Genomic DNA, 18,506 nt, shown 5'->3' on the forward strand with positions numbered 1-18,506 from the left:
TAATGCAGATATTATCAGAGGATTGTGCATTCTTGAATTTTAAACTGATTTATCAAACCTTCTCTGGCAGGCGTTACCGTAGGCAAGATATTCGACATGGTGATGTCATCCAGCAGTGCCTAGACCAAGAGCCGAACGGTATGTGACTATCAATGAGACTGAAAGTACACGGTGGGGGAGGCACGGTGGGGGAGGCACGGTGGGCAAACTCCCCCTCAACATTGGCCATGCTAAATTACCCATAGTGTCCAGGGATGTGTAGCTAAGGCAGATGAGCTGTGGGGGTAGCAGGGATAGGATAGTGTAGCGGGATGATTCTGGGTGGGATGCTGTTAAGAAAGTTGATATGGATTTGTAGGGCCAAATGGCCTGTTTCCATACTGTGGGGATTTTATCGAAGTATTTTAGAAATAGTGAGCCCCTGAGCAGAATTACTGAGGGGCTACTCTTCCAATCACCGTTTAAAATGAGCTGATTCCCAGCAAACTCGGGAGAGAAACAGCCTGTGATTGGAGGACCAACATGCAGTTAGGAAAGTAAGTGCTGGCAGTGAGGGATAGGTCGGGTCACCAAATGCCGCCTTCACTATCCTATCTACCTGCGACTCCACTTTCAAGGAACTATGAACCTGCACTCTACGGTCTCTTTGGTCAGCAACACTCCCAGGACCTTACCATTAAATGAATAAGTCCTTCCATGATTTGTCTTTCCAAAATGCAGCACCTCACATTGATCTAAATAAAACGCCATCTGCCTCTCCTCGGCCCACCAGCCCAATTGATCCAGGGTCCTGTTGTACTCTAAGTTAACTTTCTTCATTGTCCACTTCACCTCCAATTTTGGTGTCATCTTCAAACTTACTAACCATGTTACCCATGTTCAAATCCAAAACATCTATCTAAATGATGAAAAGCAGTGGACCCAGCAATAATCCTTGTGGCACACCACTGGTCATAGGCCTCCAGTCTGAAAAGCAACTCTCTACCACCACCCTCTGTCTCCTACCTTTGAGCCAGTTCTGTATCCAAATAGCTAGAGACTTTGAGCTATCAGGAGAGGCTGAATAGGCTGGGGCTATTTTCCTAGGAGCATCAGAGTTTGAGGAGTGACTTTTATAGAGATTTATAAAATTGTGAGGAGCATGGCTAGAGTGAATAGCCAAGGTCTTTTTTCCTGAGGTAAGGTAGTCCAAAACTAGAGGGCATAGGTTTAAATTGAGAGGGGAAAGAATTAAAAAGTTCTTAAGAGGCAATGTTTTCACACAGAGGGTGGTGCGTGTATGGAATGAGCTGCCAGAGGGAGTGGTGGAGGTTGGTACAATTACAGTATTTAAAAGGCATCTGGATGGGTATACTAACAGGAAGGGTTTAGAGAGATATGGACCAGGTGCTGGAAAATGCTATTAGATTAATTTAGGAAATCTGGTTGGCATGGACGAGTTGGACTAAAAGGTCTGTTTCCATGCTGTAACTCTTCCTATTTGTTTTTATATTTCTACCTAGCTTTGCCTCATTCTATTTTTCCTTCACTTCTTTAGTCATTCTATGCTATATTTTTATTCTGTCCGATCTTCTCACCTGTCCACACTTAATGTTTGATCTCTGAGAATTAACCATTTATTCCAATGAGTTTTGAGAAGATTTGTAGCTCAGATTGAGATTCTGGATATAAGTTTGCTCACTGAGCTGGAATGTTCGTTTTCTAACGTTTCGTCACCATGCTAGGTAACATAGTCAGTGAGCCTCCGGTGAAGTGCTGGTGTTCTGTCCTGCTTTCTATTTATGTGTTTAGGTTTCTTGTGTTGGTAATGGTATGGCATTTCCTGTGGTGATGGTTATGGCATTTCCTGTTCCTTTTCTCAGAGGGTGGGAGATGGGGTGCAAATTGATGTGTTTGTTGAGAGTTCTGGTTGGAATGCCATGTTTCTCAGAATTCTTGTGCATGTCTCTCTTTGGCTTGTCCTAGGATGTATGTGTTGTCCCAGTCAAAGTGATGTCCTCCCTCATCTATATGTAAAGATACTAATGATCGTGAGTCATGTTTTTTTTGTGGCTAGTTGATGCTTATGTATCCTGGTGGCTAGTTTTCTGCCTGTTTGTCCAATGTAGTGTTTGTTACAGTTGTTGCAATGTATTTTGATAATGACATTTGTCTTATTTGTTGTCTGTATAGTGTCCTTTAATTTCATTAGTTGCTGTTTTAGTGCGTTGGTGGGTTTGTGGGTTACCATGATGCCAAGAGGTCTGAGTAGTCTGGCAGTCATTTCGTAATGGCCCTGTTCACATCCATCAACATCAGCCAAGGAAACACTGACTACACTATTAGAAAACCCAAAGACACATACACCAACCACCACTGACTTCATCAGCAAGGACAATATCATCAAGCTAGTGGACCTATGCCTTATCACCCACTTCACCTTCAACAACAAAACCTACAGACAAACTTTCAGAATACCCATGGGATCTCTGATATCAGGGTTCTTAGCAGAGGCAGTAATGCAGAGACTCTAACAAAGAGCTCTGCCAACCGACCCACACTTTAAGTCTACTACGTGGATGATGTCTTTGTCATAACTAAACGAAACAAATTAGAGGAATCTTTCAAGATCATAATAGTAATGAGCCATCCCACACTGCAGCGCAGAGAAAAATCACCTATACAGTATCTTCAAAAAGAACGGATACCCAATGAACACAAACTCAAATAAGCAGACAAAATGTGCCTAGTAATCCTCGACACACTCTCCTACATCAAAAGCATCTCGGAAATGACTGCCAGACTACTCAGACCTCTTGGCATCATGGTCGCCCACAAACCCACCAACACACTAAAACAGCAGCTAATGAACTTGAAGGACCCCATACAGACAACAAGCAAAACTAATGTCATTTGCAAAATACTTTGCAAGAACTGTATCAAACATTACATTGGACAAACAGGCAGAAAGCTAGCCACCAGGATACATGAACATCAATTAGCCACAAAAACACATGACCCACTCTCACTGTACCTTTTATATACAGATGAGGAAGGACACAATTTCGACTGGGACAACATATCTATCCTAGGAAAAGCCAAACAGAGACATGCATAAGAATTCCTAGAAGCATGGCATTCAGACTAAAACTCTATCAACAAACACGTCATTTTAGAACCCATCTATCACCCTCTGAGAAAAGGAACAGGAAATACCATCACCAAGACAGGAAATGGCATCGCTAACCCAAGGAAATCTAAACACACAAATAGAAAGCGAGACATACCATCAGCGTTTCACTGGAAACTCTCACTGATGATGTTACCTAGTATGATGATGAAACGTCTGAAAATGAACCTTCCAGCTCAGCGAGCAAACTTACGAACATTTCTTCCTACGTTTTGAATTCTGTCAGTTACCCAATTCTCCTTCCACTCTCATATACTGCCCCCAATTTGATGCTTTCTAAATTTATTCTTTCCTTAATGTTCACTTACCACACCCTTTCTAATTGATTCTCACATTTTCTCTACCACTGACATCAAGCTATTAGAGTTATAGGTCTTCCCTCTCCCTCCTTTTTTAATTACTGGAATTACATTTATTTTAATCACTCATGGGAGGTGGGCATCGCTGGCTGGGCCAGCATTTATTGCCCATTCTTAGTTGCCCTACAGAAGGTGTTGGTGAGCTGCCTTCCCGAACTGCTACAGTCCACGTGTTGTGGGTAGACCCACAGTGTCCCTGGGGAATTATTAATTTCCTTTCAACAGGAACCTTCCCAAAAACTACAGGATGATGAAATGAGACTACCAATTCATTCACTATCTTTAGGTCACCTCCAAGAATCCTCCTAAGTTTGAATCTTAAATCAAAGCACATTTAATTGGGGGTCATGTACTGACATGGATAAAGCATTGTTTGGCAGACAGGAAACAGTAGGAATAAATGTGTAATTTACTGGATGGCCAGCAGTGACTACTCGGGTACTGCAGGGATCAGTGTTTGGACCCCACTGTTCACAATACCCGTATATGTTCATGATTTAGAAGAAAGAACTGAATAATGTCTCCAGGTTTGCAAACAACACAAAGCTGAATGGAAGGGTGAACTGTGAAGAAAATGCAGAGGAGCTTCAATGCAATTTGGAAAGTTGAGTGAGTGGGAAAATTGCAAGGCAGATGGAGTATAAATTGGATAAAAGTGATATTATCTACTTTGGTAGTGAAAACAGGAAGGTGATTATTACCTGAGTGGTGATAGATTGGGGAAAAGCAGGGTGCAACTTGACCTATACATTGGTCGCTGAAAGTAAGTATTACAGATTCAACAGGCAGTGAAGAAGATAAATGGTATGTTACCCTTTTAACAGCAAGAGGCGTTAAGTACATGGACAGATGTCTTTCTCCAATTCTACAAGGCCTTGATGAGCCGACACTTAGTGTATTGTGTGTGGTTATGGCCTCCTTATGTGAGGAAGGATGTTCTGTCTATGGAGGGAATGTGATGAAGGTTTACCAGACTGATTCCTGGGATGGCAGGACTGACATATGAAGAGAGACCGGATCAATTAGGACTGTATTTGCTGAGGTTTAGAAGGATGAGAGTGTTCTCATAGAATCCTATGAAATTCTAACTGGACTGTACAGAGTAAAAGCAGCAAGGATATTCCAAAGGAGTAGGGAATCCAGAACCAGGGGTCACATAGGGTAAACTTTTAAGAACTGAGCTTAAGAGAAATGTCTTCACCCAGAGAGTGGGGAGCCTATGGAATTCTCTGCCACATAAAGCAGTTGAGGCCAAAACATCAATTTTTTCAAGAAGAGGTTAATTGTATTTCTTGGGTCTAAAGGGATCACTGGATAATGAGAAGAGAGCAGTAAGAGGGTGCTGATTGAATGATCAGCGTGATCATATTGAATGCTGGATCAGGTATGAAGGGCTGATTGGCTCTACTCCTGCTCCTATTTTTGATGATCCTTAACACTCTGGGAACTAACTTGTGGATCAGGTTTGAAGAAACTGAGTCTGCTCACCAGCTCCGGTTAATGTTAAAAATCCATGACAATATTTCTAAGGTGTATAGAGGAGTATCCAGTGTTTAAACCCAAATTTAACCTTCGCCTAATACCTTTAACCGATGCAAAAGTGAAATACTGCAGATCTTGGAGGTTTAAAATATAATCAAAAAATTCTGGAAATCTTCAGCAGGCCTGATAGTGTCCTTGGAGAAAGAAAATTAATGTTCCAAGTTTAGACACATCTTTGGGTCAGAAGGTGTCATGTTGGCTATAATTAATACAAACTGAAGTTCTGCATTAGGATGTATCTTCGTATATGGAATATCTGAATACTCTGTACCTTCAGCTGAAGCACATTTATGGAGAAATTATATACTTTTGCTGGTGTGAAACCCAAAGCTGAGTCATGATTTGATATTACAAACTGATCATTTTGTTTTTACGGAAACAAAGAATCTTTCGCTTTCTTCCCTTGCTCAGGTGAAACATTCACAAAAACAGGAGAAAGGTTATTATACGGCATTGAGAAAAACAGTACCTTGCTGGACTGTAATCCCAGATCGCCACAAGCGAAAGTGTTGTGGTTTGTGGAAACAAAGAACATGAAACAAGATGAGGTAAGTTATTTGTGGAATGAACCTTAGCTTTTAATATGCTAAGGATACAAAATCTTACATGAGGAAGAGATTTTGAATCTCATTGTGGTCAATAATGGGCAAATCACTGACACATTGTAAAATCTGTAATGTTGATGAACAGGTTGACCACACAATTGTTTACAATATACATCAATCATTTGGAGTTGGGAGCCAAGTGTAGTGTGTCAAAGTTCACAGATGAGTGGGAGAGCAAAGTGTGCAGAGGATACTGAAAGACTGCTGAGAGATATAGATTGGTCAAGTGAGTGTGCTCCATTTGCCCAATGTTGATAAATGTGAAGTCATCTATTTTGGTAGGAATAACAGCAAAATGGACTATTATTTAACTGATGAAAAATTGCAGCATCCTGCTGTGCAGAGGGACCTGGGTGTTCTTGTGCATACATCACAAAAGGTCGGTTTGCTGGTGCAGCTGATACTTAAGAAGACAAATGGAATATTGTCCTTCATTGCTAGAGGGATAGAGTTTAAAAACAGGGAGGGCATGCTGCTGCTGTGTGGAGTACTGGTGAGGCCACTCCTACAGTACTGTGTAAAATTTTGATCTTCTTACTTGAGAAGGGATATCTTAGGGTTGGAGGGGGTGCAGAGAAGGCTCACTAAGTTGATTGTGGATTTGAGGGGGTTGGCTTATGAAGACAGTTGAGTAGACTGGGGCTATATTCATTGGACTTTAGAACAATGGGGGGGGATCTTATAGAAATGTAAAATTATGAAGGGAATAGATAAGATAGGAACAGGGAGGTTATCTTGACTGGCAGGTGAAACTAGAACAAGGGGGCATTGCCTCAAAAAGGGGGAGCAGATTTCGGACTGATTTGAGGAGGAACTTCTTCACCCAGAGGGTTGTGAATCTGTGGAATTCCCTGCCCAGTGAAGCAGTTGAGGCTTCCTTAGTAAATGCTTTTAAAGCTAAGATAATTTTTTGAACAGTAAAGGAATTTAGGTTTATGCTGAGAGTGCGGGTAAGTGGAGCTGAGGCCAAGAAAAGATCAGCCATGATCTTATTGAATGTTGGAGCAGGCTCAAAGGAACAGATGGACTACTCCTGCTTCTGTTTCTTAAGTTCTTAAAAGAGTCAGCTTCTCATTTCAATTATGTAAAGCTTGGTTACATTGAGTGATGCTAACATCATTCTCTGAGAATCTGTGTTCCATTGCGGAGTCAAATCAGGCACTAACTTGGAATTTAAGCTGCAGTGTTGTTGCAGTGAAGAGAAGCCAATTTGTGTCGTTGCCACAATTACAAATGGAATGTTGATCAAACCTGTGCAGAGCCCAAACCAAGTGGTGAGTTATTGAATTATATGGAACCAGTAATGAATCTATCAGGGTATCATGTTAGGTCAAAATATCAGAACACACACTCAGGAATTTGATCCCTTTCAAATGTTAGCAACAAATTCCACATCATGCAATTGGTTTTGCCTCCACACGTAAATCCTCGGTTGATCAACTGAGTGAGGAGAAAATACTTCTCAAATCATTTCTTTATCTGTATTCATATGAGCCTTCTGATGATGTCACCAACCATCCAGAGAAATTCTCATTCAAAGCACCAGCACAGATATGCTGGGCTGAATGGCCTCCTTCTATACTGTAAATATTCTGTGATTCTGAAAAACCAGATTAATCTGGACGACAGCCCATTTTTAGTCATTGGAATATCGGAACAGGAATAGGCCATTAAACCTACTCAGCTATTTAATGTGATCATGGCTGATTGAACAGTTCAATGTCTATTACTCCTCATAACCCTGTATGTCACTAAAAATCTATCAACCCTCACCTTAAACTTACTCAGGCTGTGAACTTCTACAGCTCTGAGATAGAGGATTCCACAGGTTCACGGCCTTTTGATGACAAAATATTCACTTCATCTCAACCCTATAAAGCAGCTCCTATATTTTTAAATTGTGCCACTTTGTTCAAAACTCCATAACCAGGAAAAAAACAGCCTTCCTGCATTTTCCCTGTCCATCCCTTTTAAACATTTGGCAAATTTCTCATCCTTTGAAACTCCATTAGCTGCAGGTCCAGTTTAGGCAATGTCTCTTCATAGGACAGTCCTACCATCCAAGGAATTAGTCTGGTGAACCTTTGTCATACTCATTCTATAATGATAATATCATTCCTGAGATAAGGAGACCAAAACTGCACACACTACTCCAGGTGTGGTCTGACCAAGCTCCTGTACTCAAATCCTTTTGTGATAAAGGCTAACATTCCATTAGCTTTTCTAACACCTTGCTGTATTTGCATGTTATCCTTCAGTGACTTATCAACAAGGACCCCAAGGTATATTTGATATTCTACATTTTCCACCTCTTAACATTTAAGAAATGCTCAGTGCACCTGTTTCTCCGAACAAAATGGATTACTTACATCTTTCCACATTGTTCCATCTTCCATGTTCTTGCCCATTCACTGCACCTGTCCAATCCTCCTGAACCATTTCATACCTTCCTCACAACACACATTCCCATTTGGCTTTGTATCATCTTCACATTGGGAAATATTACTTTGGACCCTTCCTCCACATCATTGATGTATATTGTGAGCAGCTGAAGTATACTAAATTCGTTGGCTCTACTTTAACTATTTTATTGGTAACATCTTCAAAAAAAACCCAACAAGTTCTTCAAACATAATTAACCATTTTCAAATTAATGCACAAATCAGATTGTCTACTTATCTAATCTTTTACATTAGATTCTAGTACTTTCTTGAGCAAAGCTAATAGGTCTGTCATTTCTAATTTCTCTTTTGCTCACTTCTTAAGTAGTTGGGAAGCATTTGCTACCTTATAATCTCTAGAAATCATTCTACAATCTATAGAGTTTTTGAAGATTAGATTAGATTACTTAGTGTGGAAACAGGCCCTTTGGCCCAAAAAGTCCACACCGACCCGCTGAAGCAAAACCCACCCAGACCCATTCTCCTACATTTACTCCTTCACCTAACATACGGGCAATGTAGCATGGCCAACTCGCCTAACCTGCACATTTCTGGACTGTGGGAGGAAACCAGAGCACCTGGAGGAAACCCACACAGACACGGGGAGAACGTGCAAACTCCACACAGTCAGTCGCCTGAGGCGGGAATTGAACCTGGGTCTCTGGCGCTGTGAGGCAGCAGTGCTAACCACTGTACCACCGTGCCACCCTAAATACCATAACATCAAATTTCTCTTTAGCCAGCTTCTTTAATCAATGAGATATTGATCATCAGGTCCTGGTTATTTATCAATTTCATAAAATCCCTACAGTGTAGAAGCAGGTCATTGGGCCCATTATTCTACACCGACCCTCTGAAGAGCATCCCACCCAACCTACCTTATCCCTACCTAACCCACCCAGCCTGCACATCCCTGGACACTAGGGGGAATTTAGCATGGCCAATCCACCTAAACTACACATCTTTGAACTGTGAAAGGAAGCCCACGCAGTCACTGGGAGAATGTGCAAACTCCACACAGACAGTTGCCCAAGTTTAGAATCAAACTTGCATCCCTGGTGCTCTGAGGCAGCAGTGCTAATCACTGAGCCATCGTGCCACCCCAATTTCAGCCTTATTAACTCTTCTAGTACAATCTTCATATTGATGCTAATTTCCCAAACTCTCCATTCTCCCACACCACTTAGCTTCTCTAGTTCTGGGAAATTTCTGGAATCTGAAAATAAACAAAATAATCATTTAGTTCCCTTGCCATTTCTCTATTCCCCATTATAACTTCTCCTGACCTACATTTGCTTTAGCCAAATATTTCCTTTTTCAAAGCCTTTACAGTCCATTTTTATGGTTTTTTACAAATTGCATCTATTTTCTATTCTTTTTCCTTTTATCAATTTCTTGTTCCTCCTGTGTAGTATGCAAAAAAACCCTCCCAAACTTCAGAATTATTGCTGCTTCTGGCAACTTCCTTGGCCTTTTGTCCCAATCTCTCTCAATCCTGAACTTGACTTGTCAGCCATGTTTGACTTTTTGAAGTTTTTGCACCTTGAAGGTATATGTGGTTGATGTAAGCCTATGCTTTTTCTCTAAAGATTATTTTGCAAGCTTTTCCAGTCTGAGTTAATAACATCATTAAACACGTTGATTCATTGTTAAAGTGAATATATAACCCAGCACCATGTATCTGCTGCAAACTTTCATTCATCTTGAACACAAACAAATACACAAAATCTCAGTTAATAAACTTTCAGTCGCCTTCAGATCAGACTCTATTTCTTTCTGTTTTCCCATGAAATAGTTTGTTTATTCCTCAAAGTCAATTTCTCACTCCATCAAAGTTTGCTGGTACCATTGACTGCTCTGAGCTGGACAGTTCGTGATGCTGTCAGGCCCTTATATTACTTTGGTTTTGGTTCATACTGATATTGATGTGATTATTTCCAAGACTTTTATTATTTATAGTTGGCTTAATTTTTGTCCTTATGTTTGGGTGCCTGGGCATTTATATCAAAAATATCTTTCAGTACAATCCCGTGTCTCTGACATCACATTTTAATAAATGAAGTCATAGTTTGTTAAGCATGTTTGATTATAATACTAACCTATAAATAGATTGTATATTAACATGTCATTTTGAAATGAAAGATCATAGACATAAAAACAAAGTCCGGCCAAGTTTCTTTAAAAAGTCGACTCTACAATTCAATGTCTGAACTTGCATTATTTGCATTTTAGTTTTAGCTTTTCATTTGCTGGTTATTGTAAATATTCAATATTGAGGAGCTCTTTGGTGTGGTCTCATCAATGGGACAGTTGATTAGTTTCTTTAATGGAGGATCTGATGTTATAATATTTTGCTATATGAATGTAGCAAGTAAGGTTCCCCATGGTAGGCTTATTCAAAAGTAAGGAGCATGGGATACAGGGAAATCTGTCTGTCTGGATATAGAAGTGGGTAAAAACAATGACTGCAGATGCTGAAAATCAAATACGGGATTAGTGGTGCTGGAAGAGCACAGCAGTTCAGGCAGCATCCAACGAGCAGCGAAATCAACGTTTCGGGCAAAAGCCCTTCATCAGGAATAAAGGCAGTGAGCCTGAAGCATGGAGAGATAAGCTAGAGGAGGGTGGGGATGGGGAGAGAGTAGCATAGAGTACAATGGGTGAGTGGGGGAGGAAATGAAGGTGATAGGTCAAGGAGGAGAGGGTGGAGTGGATAGGTGGAAAAGAAGATAGGCAGGTAGGACAAGTCAAGGAGACAGTAACTGAGCTGCAAGTTTGAAACTAGGATGAGGTGGGGGAAGGGGAAATGAGGAAGCTGTTGAAGTCCACATTGATGCCCTGGGGTTGAAGTGTTCCGAGGCGGAAGATGAGGCGTTCTTCCTCCAGGCGTCGGGTGGTGAGGGAGCGGCGGTGAAGGAGGCCCAGGACCTCCATGTCCTCGGCAGAGTGGGAGGGGGAGTTGAAATGTTGGGCCACGGGGCGGTTTGGTTGATTGGTGCGGGTGTCTCAGATGTTCCCTAAAGTGCTCTGCTAGGAGGCGCCCAGTCTCCCCAATATAGAGGAGACCACATCGGGAGCAACGGATACAATAAATGATATTGGTGGATGTGCAGGTGAAACTTTGATGGATGTGGAAGGCTCCTTTAGGGCCTTGGATAGAGGTGAGGGAGGAGGTGTGGGCGTAGGTTTTACAGTTCCTGCGGTGGCAGGGGAAAGTGCCAGAATGGGAGGGTGGGTCGTAGGGGGGTGTGGACCTGACCAGGTAGTCACGGAGGGAACGGTCTTTGCGGAAGGCAGAAAGGGGTGGGGAGGGAAATATATCCCTGGTGGTGGGGTCTTTTTGGAGGTGGCGGAAATGTCGGCCACCTCTGATTGTAATATCAGATCCTTCATAGAGGCATAGATACAGTGGATAGACAGAGACTTTTTGGTAACTCCTGGTAACCTTTCACTCCCATTTTAGTCTGGAATCTATTCACTTCTGACTTCAAAATATTCAGTGAAAACTCATCTACTCCTCTTTGGGAGGGTTCCACAGACTCATGACCCTCTGAGAGAAAATAATCTTCCTATCTCTATCTTAAATGAAATACCTTTATTTTGAAGGTGCGTATCGTCATTCTAATCCATCCCACAGAGAAACATCCTTTCAGGATCTGCTGATATCCCATCACCAAGCCATCCTTTATTTACATGGGGAGAGTCCTTGATATTGATCCAACTGTCTCAGCGTGAGCAAGATGTCTGACCCTCCTGTTTATTTATTTTTCTTTTCTTTTCTGTGCACTTTGTGTGTCTCACTGTGTCTCACACCTGCACACACACACCATGGATGCTGGGGAAAAATAAGCACTACCGCAGTTAGGCGGTAGTGTGGGGGAAGGAAAAAAAAAGAAGAAAAAAAAAGAAAAAAAACCCTCCTGTTTATATCTGTCAGCCAGGGCTCCCTGATTGGACCAGATTAACAGCCCCAGTCAAGGAATTAATGTTCTCTGAGGTTCGCCTGGCTGATCTCATTACAGTCATTACCGATCCACTCTTACAAGTCCCCTCAGGATCTTGTATGTCTAAATTAGGTCACCTCTCATTCCTATCAATCCTAGTGGATACAGGAGCTCCCTGTACAATCTTTACTCATAAGATCGCTCCCTCACCCCAGGGATCAATTGTGTGAACCTTGAATTGTTTCTAATTTTTTATATTTTTTTCTTAAATAAGGAGACCATAACTGTACACAGTAATCCAGATGTGGTCTCAGTAATGCTCTGTGCAACTTTCATAATAATAGAGGCAGAAGTAGGCCATTTGACTTGTCAAGCTTGCTCCTCCATTAAGATCATGGCTGATCTGTCCATCACCTCAGCTCCCCATAACCCTTAATTTCCCTGCCATGCAAAAACCCATCCAACTGTGTCTTGAATATATTTAATAAAGCTGCATCTGCTGCTTCCTTGAATTCTATCGATTCACTACTGTCTGGGAAAAGCAGTTCCTCCTCAACTCTGTCCGAAATCTACTCTCCCTAATCTTGAGGCCATTTCCCCTCGTCATAGTCTCACTCACCAGCAGAAACCACTTGTCTGCCTCTGTCTTATCTATCTCTTTCATAATTTTATAAGATCCCCTCTCATTCTTTTAAATTCTACTGAGTACAGTCCCAGGCAGCTCAACCTCTCCTCATAGGGTAACCCCCTCATGTCAGGAATCCATCAACCTGGTAAACCACCTCTGCTCTGCCTTCAAAGCCAGTATATCTTTCTTTAAGTCAGGAGACCAGAACTGCACGCAATACTCCAGGTGCGGCCTCACCAACACCTTGTACAATTGCAGCAGAACCTCCCTGCTCTTAAATTCAATCCCTTTAGCAATGAAAGCCAATATTCCATTTGCCTTCCTGATTACCTGTTGCACCTGCAAATCAACTATTAACAATTCATGTAAGTCCCTCTGCACAACAGCATGCTGTAATCTTTCACCATTTAAATAATATTCTGACCTACTATATTTACTTCCAAAGTGGATAATCTCACATTTACCAACATTGTATTCTGTGTCAGAGCATTGCCCACTGACTTAACCTATGTAAATCTCTCTGCAGACTCTCCACATCCTTTGCACAATTTGTTTTCCACTCAATTTAGTGTCATCAACAAACTTGGATACATTTCACTCAGTTGCCTCTTCCAAATCATTTATATATATCGTGAACAGTTGTGGTCCCAACACCGAACCCTGCGGCACCCCACTCACCACTGATCTCCAACCAGAAAAACACCCATTTATTCCAACTATCTTCTTTCTATTGGTTAACCAGCTGTCTATCCATGCTAGTATCTTCCTCACAACTCCATGCATTCTTACCTTATGGATGAATCTTTTATGCGGCACCTTCTCGAACACCTTCTGGAAATCCAAATATACTATATCCACCTGTTCCCCTCCACCCACTGCAGCTGTTACATTCTCAAACAATTCCAGTTAGTTTGTCAAACACGACCATCTCTTCCTGAATCCACACTGTGCCTGCCTGATGGAACACTTTCCATCCAGATGTCTCACTATTTCTTCTTTAATGATAGCCTCCAGTATTTTCTCAACTAGAGATGTTACTAGAGAGGAACTGGCCTATAGTTACCTGCCTTCTGCCTATACCCTTTTTTTTAAACAGCAGTGTGACATTCGCTGTCCTTCAATCTAGGGAATTTTGGAAAATTATCACGAACACATCTATTATAATTTCTGCCATTTCTTTCAGCAACTGTAGCAAGTCATCCTAACTTTTATATCCCATTCCCTTTATAATAAACAACTGCACTTTATTTGCCTTCTCAATCACAGCTGCACCTACACTTGAAGGTTCTGTGATTTATGTACCAGGAAACCCAGATCCCTCATACCTCAGAGTCCTGCAATCTCTCTCCCTTTTAAATAATGCATTCTTGCAATCTCATTGTTAACTGATGGTAATATTGTATACATTTTAAGTATTGCTTATTATATTTTTATCATGTTCATGAAAAACTAGGCTGAATTCTGGAACTGAAACGTTCTTACAAAAGGACTGTAACCTGATGCACTGTACTTCACTGACTTTTGACTTATTCATAAACCAATAACTGATTGTGGTTGGTCAGGGGGAGGAATGGAGTCATGAAGCTGTGGTTGGTCAGGGGGAGGAATGGAGTCATGAAGCTGTGGTTGGTCAAAGGGAGGCATGGAAAGATGAAGATTTTTCAGAACAGGACAATAAAGTCATGCAATTCTTTCTTTAATGGAAGCTTCAGTCCTGATGTAGATGAAAATACTGACTGTCTCAGTATAATATTTTACATTCCACACACCACCAGCCATGAGTACTGACTGTCTGCTTTTGCTGAAAAGTCACCCTCTGCAGTGCTGCAGGAACATTACTTATCTCCCTGTTCCCACCCTGAACTAATGCCTCCAGCTCCACACCAGTAAAACCTCACATTTTCTGCTCCTCCATTAATGCCTCCCTGTTACACTTTGTCCACAGAGAGGCAGAGGCAGCTTCTCTGTAACAATTGCAGTATTCCTTTAAGATGGAGAGGCTATCATTGAACCATGTGCTCACCGTGCTAAATTCTGAGTTCTCTGAGTGACCAGCATCAGTACACTGATTCAGATATTGAGTGCTCCCTGCCTCAAGGTCTAAAAATAAAGTCGTAGCACTCCAACGTTTCCCTTTCTGTCAAGAATCATTTGAGTTCATATACTTGCTGAGAACATGTAAACCATATAAAATCATCAAAAAACCTTATGATAGTACTTCAGTTTAGATCTACTAATTATTAATGTACTGAAACTGAGCATATTTGCATTACATTCCTTTTCCAGTATTTAAATAAAGGAGTTGATGGCTGATATTGAACATTCCGTTGTCAGGTATTGCAATCTGCATGTTATTAAACTCACTGTGAGCATGTAAATTAGACAGAGAGACAGAAAGAAACATTTCTGGTATCTCAATATAGAATCTGTTTGTTTCCCTCAGTTTGGTAACAGAGTAGAAATGTACAGAAATATAAACATTATCAACAGGGACCAGGCAAAACTCTAGTTCCAGGACTTTCTTGTTATCATCCTCTTATAGATCAAAACCGACGATCGGGTGATTAAAACTGAGCTGGGATTGCTCTTCCTCAAACTTCACAGAATGGATGCTGGAACATACATCTGCAAGGCAAGAGAACACGGCTTCACTCAGATAGTGACAAAAATCAAACTGGATGTTTTGGTAGAGGAGCAAATAGACAGTATGTTTCACAAGACTGAAGGAGAGGAGAGACCTCACAAAATACCATGCACAGTGCAATCTGGGAGCCATCAGGGAAGCAGGCCATGGTACAAGGAATTTCTCCAGCTAATAGGTTACAATAACTTCCAGAGGGTGGAGGAGTACTGCCAGAAAGTGTGGTGCATTGAAAAGAAGAGAAAGAAAAGCAAAGTGGCAGGCAGCAAATGGAAGTACAGCAGCATACAGGAGAGAAAAGTGAAAACTCGCAGTCAGACAGAACATCGTCGAGCACCAAGGCATGCCTTAGATACATGAAAGGAGAAACAGAAACATCGGAGTCTCTTTTTATTAAAAAAAATACAATTGTGATTAAAATGACAAAGAAATGTTTTAACAAACGTATCTCCAGTCTACAAGATGCACAACAGGTACCTATTTGACATAATTGGACTTGAATATTAAGCTTTCATTTAGTCCATGTGCACAAAGGTGAGTGTGTGTGTCACTGTTGTTGGTAACATTCTGTGATGTTACAAGAACTGTGTGCTTTAAGGATTAATATACTTCTTAAAATTCATGACCACTGTTGTATATAATTCCACAGCATTTCAATTAACCCTGAGTAGTTTGCATAGTTATCTTTTCCATGATGCTGTTATTGTTCATTCCCCAATTGTTTAAGGTTTTTCTTTAATTAAACCTGTGGATAGATTGTCTGAGTAGAATCATTAAATTATCTCTGTGACAATATGGCAAGTGTTTGTTTGATTGTTGACATAAATGTCATTGAAATCCATGAGATCACTAGCTTGTGGAAGCATCATAATGAAAATGATTCACAATACTTTGGGTTTTCTGTGGCAACAAAAGTTTTCAGAAATTAATTTCACAAAAAGTAGCACTTTGTTAACTAAGATACCAAACTGAATACAGATTTTGATGCAAACATTAGTATCATTCAACATTTAAACATGTTCAATTAGAATGAAAAGCAAGTGAAAAAGGTTTTGACCTTCCATTAACCCTGCAGCTTTATTTGATGATTAAAAGCTAATTACCATAATACAGATTGCCAGTTGTCAATGCTGACATCCAAAAATAATCGTACTTTAATTGCATAATACCTGTTGAAACTTAGAATCATTTATAAAATCAGCTGGGGAAAGATGATAGTTTGTCACTTCATTCCTTTTCAGTAAAATCTCAACGCTTTACATTCTTCCTTTTTTTAAAAAACACAACTAGGGCCATTTATAAGAGAGACAGGAAAATATCTTGTTAAAGTGAGATTACAATGAAGACCATGTCCTTTAGATTTTTGAAAGTTCAGATATTTGAAATTGATTTGAGAGTTACGAGCAAATGTAGGACATGTGAAATGTTTTTTTTAACTGCAGGGTGTATCAATTCTTATGAATTTGTATTAAATAACCTCAGCTGTGAGTTTGCCTATTTTGCCGGTGTCTATGTAAACAATTGCTAAAAGACTCTCTATTTATCACATGACTAGTCCATAAATCTCAAACATTCAAATTATACTCCCTATTACTTCTGTAAACCAAGAAGAAATAAAAATCTTAATCCTGACCCATAAGGATTTTAACTGCCTTTTTCTCCCCAGCCTGCATTTACCTCTACACTGTGACTCCTGTTCACGTGCTAATTACATACCCAAATCCCACTGTCCCATTATTATCCCAACTTCCTGTGATTTTGTTTCTCCAAAATGTTGTGATATTTTAACAAGTGACTTTTATATTATATACATATGTTAATACACATATTAAATACCTGTTGCAGTGCATTCACCAATTTCTGAAGGAGTAAAGTTCGAAAGCTGAAGTTTTTTCAAGCTTTTGCAGGACCTTTAGATTGAGAGCATACTCCACATGCATGACTTTCAACATCTCGAAGAATAAAAGCAGCCCAGGACTAAAGAGATAAAACTATCAGGGCAACTCCAATGGGCTTCAGAACATAAAAGACTAAAAACAGACGTCTCAGAGATCTTTAAAATTATGAAAAACTTGCTTCAGTACAATTTAGGATTTTAGAGCATACTGCAAGTATAATGACTGATCAGAGTATCATTGCTGATCCCTGCACTTGATTCAGTTTTAACGTTAGTACTGAGCTGACCAGACTCCCTAAGAATATCTTATATTCAAAGTTTGGGAGAAGATTTGTAGCTCGGGTGCTCGTTGTTGTGGTTCTGTTCGCCAAGCTGGGAATTTGTGTTGCAGACGTTTCGTCCCCTGTCTAGGTGACATCCTCAGTGCTTGGGACCCTCCTGTGAAGCGCTTCTGTGCTGTTTCCTCCGGCATTTATAGTGGCCTGTCTCTGCCGCTTCCGGTTGTCAGTTCGAGCTGTCCGCTGTAGTGGCCGGTATATTGGGTCCAGGTCGATGTGTTTGTTGATTAGAATCTGTGGATGAGTGCCATCAACAAACACATCAACCTGGACCCAATATACCGGCCACTACAGCGGACAGCTCGAACTGACAACCGGAAGCGGCAGAGACAGGCCACTATAAATGCCGGAGGAAACAGCACAGAAGCGCTTCACAGGAGGGTCCCAAGCACTGAGGATGTCACCTAGACAGGGGATGAAACGTTTGCAAGACAAATCAGAGGAGTTGTAGACAGTGAGGAAGGATGTGGCAGGTTACAGCGGGATATAGATAAGCTGCAGAGCTGGGCAGAAAGGTGGCAAATGGAGTTCAATGTAGCTAAGTGTGAGGTGATTCACTTTGGTAAGAGCAACAAAAAGATGGGGTACTGGGCTAATGGTCGGATACTTGGTAGTGTGGAAGAGCAGAGGGATCTTGGTGTCCATGTACACAGATCTCTGAAAGTTGCCACCCAGGTAAATAGTGCAGTGAAGAAGGCATATGGCGTACTGGCTTTTATTGGTAAAGGAATTGAGTTCCGGAGTCCTGAGGTCATGCTGCAGTTGTATAAGACTCTGGTGCGGCCGCATCTGGAATATTGTGTGCAGTTCTGGTCGCCATACTATAGGAAGGATGTGGAGGCACTGGAACAGGTGCAGAGGAAGTTTACCAGGATGTTGCCTGGTATGGTAGGAAGATCCTATGAGGAAAGGCTGAGGCACTTGGGGTTGTTTTCATTGGAG

The 18,506-nt window shown here is 41.0% G+C and overlaps 1 protein-coding gene across 1 annotated transcript in view; it reads left to right on the forward strand.

The window, feature by feature from the left end:
* Positions 1 to 16,090, forward strand: part of LOC140467040 (semaphorin-3E-like) — a 313,608-nt gene extending 297,518 nt beyond the window's left edge. Inside the window, exons 15-17 of the mRNA XM_072563104.1 lie at positions 71 to 138; positions 5,482 to 5,618; positions 15,231 to 16,090. Coding sequence (XP_072419205.1) covers positions 71 to 138; positions 5,482 to 5,618; positions 15,231 to 15,689 — 664 coding nt within the window. The 3' untranslated portion in view covers positions 15,690 to 16,090. The remainder of the gene's footprint in view (positions 1 to 70; positions 139 to 5,481; positions 5,619 to 15,230) is intronic.
* Positions 16,091 to 18,506: the final 2,416 nt, after the last annotated feature.

This window comes from Chiloscyllium punctatum, chromosome 44 (assembly GCF_047496795.1).
Source record: "Chiloscyllium punctatum isolate Juve2018m chromosome 44, sChiPun1.3, whole genome shotgun sequence".
In the NCBI taxonomy this organism is placed as follows: Eukaryota; Metazoa; Chordata; class Chondrichthyes; order Orectolobiformes; family Hemiscylliidae; genus Chiloscyllium; species Chiloscyllium punctatum.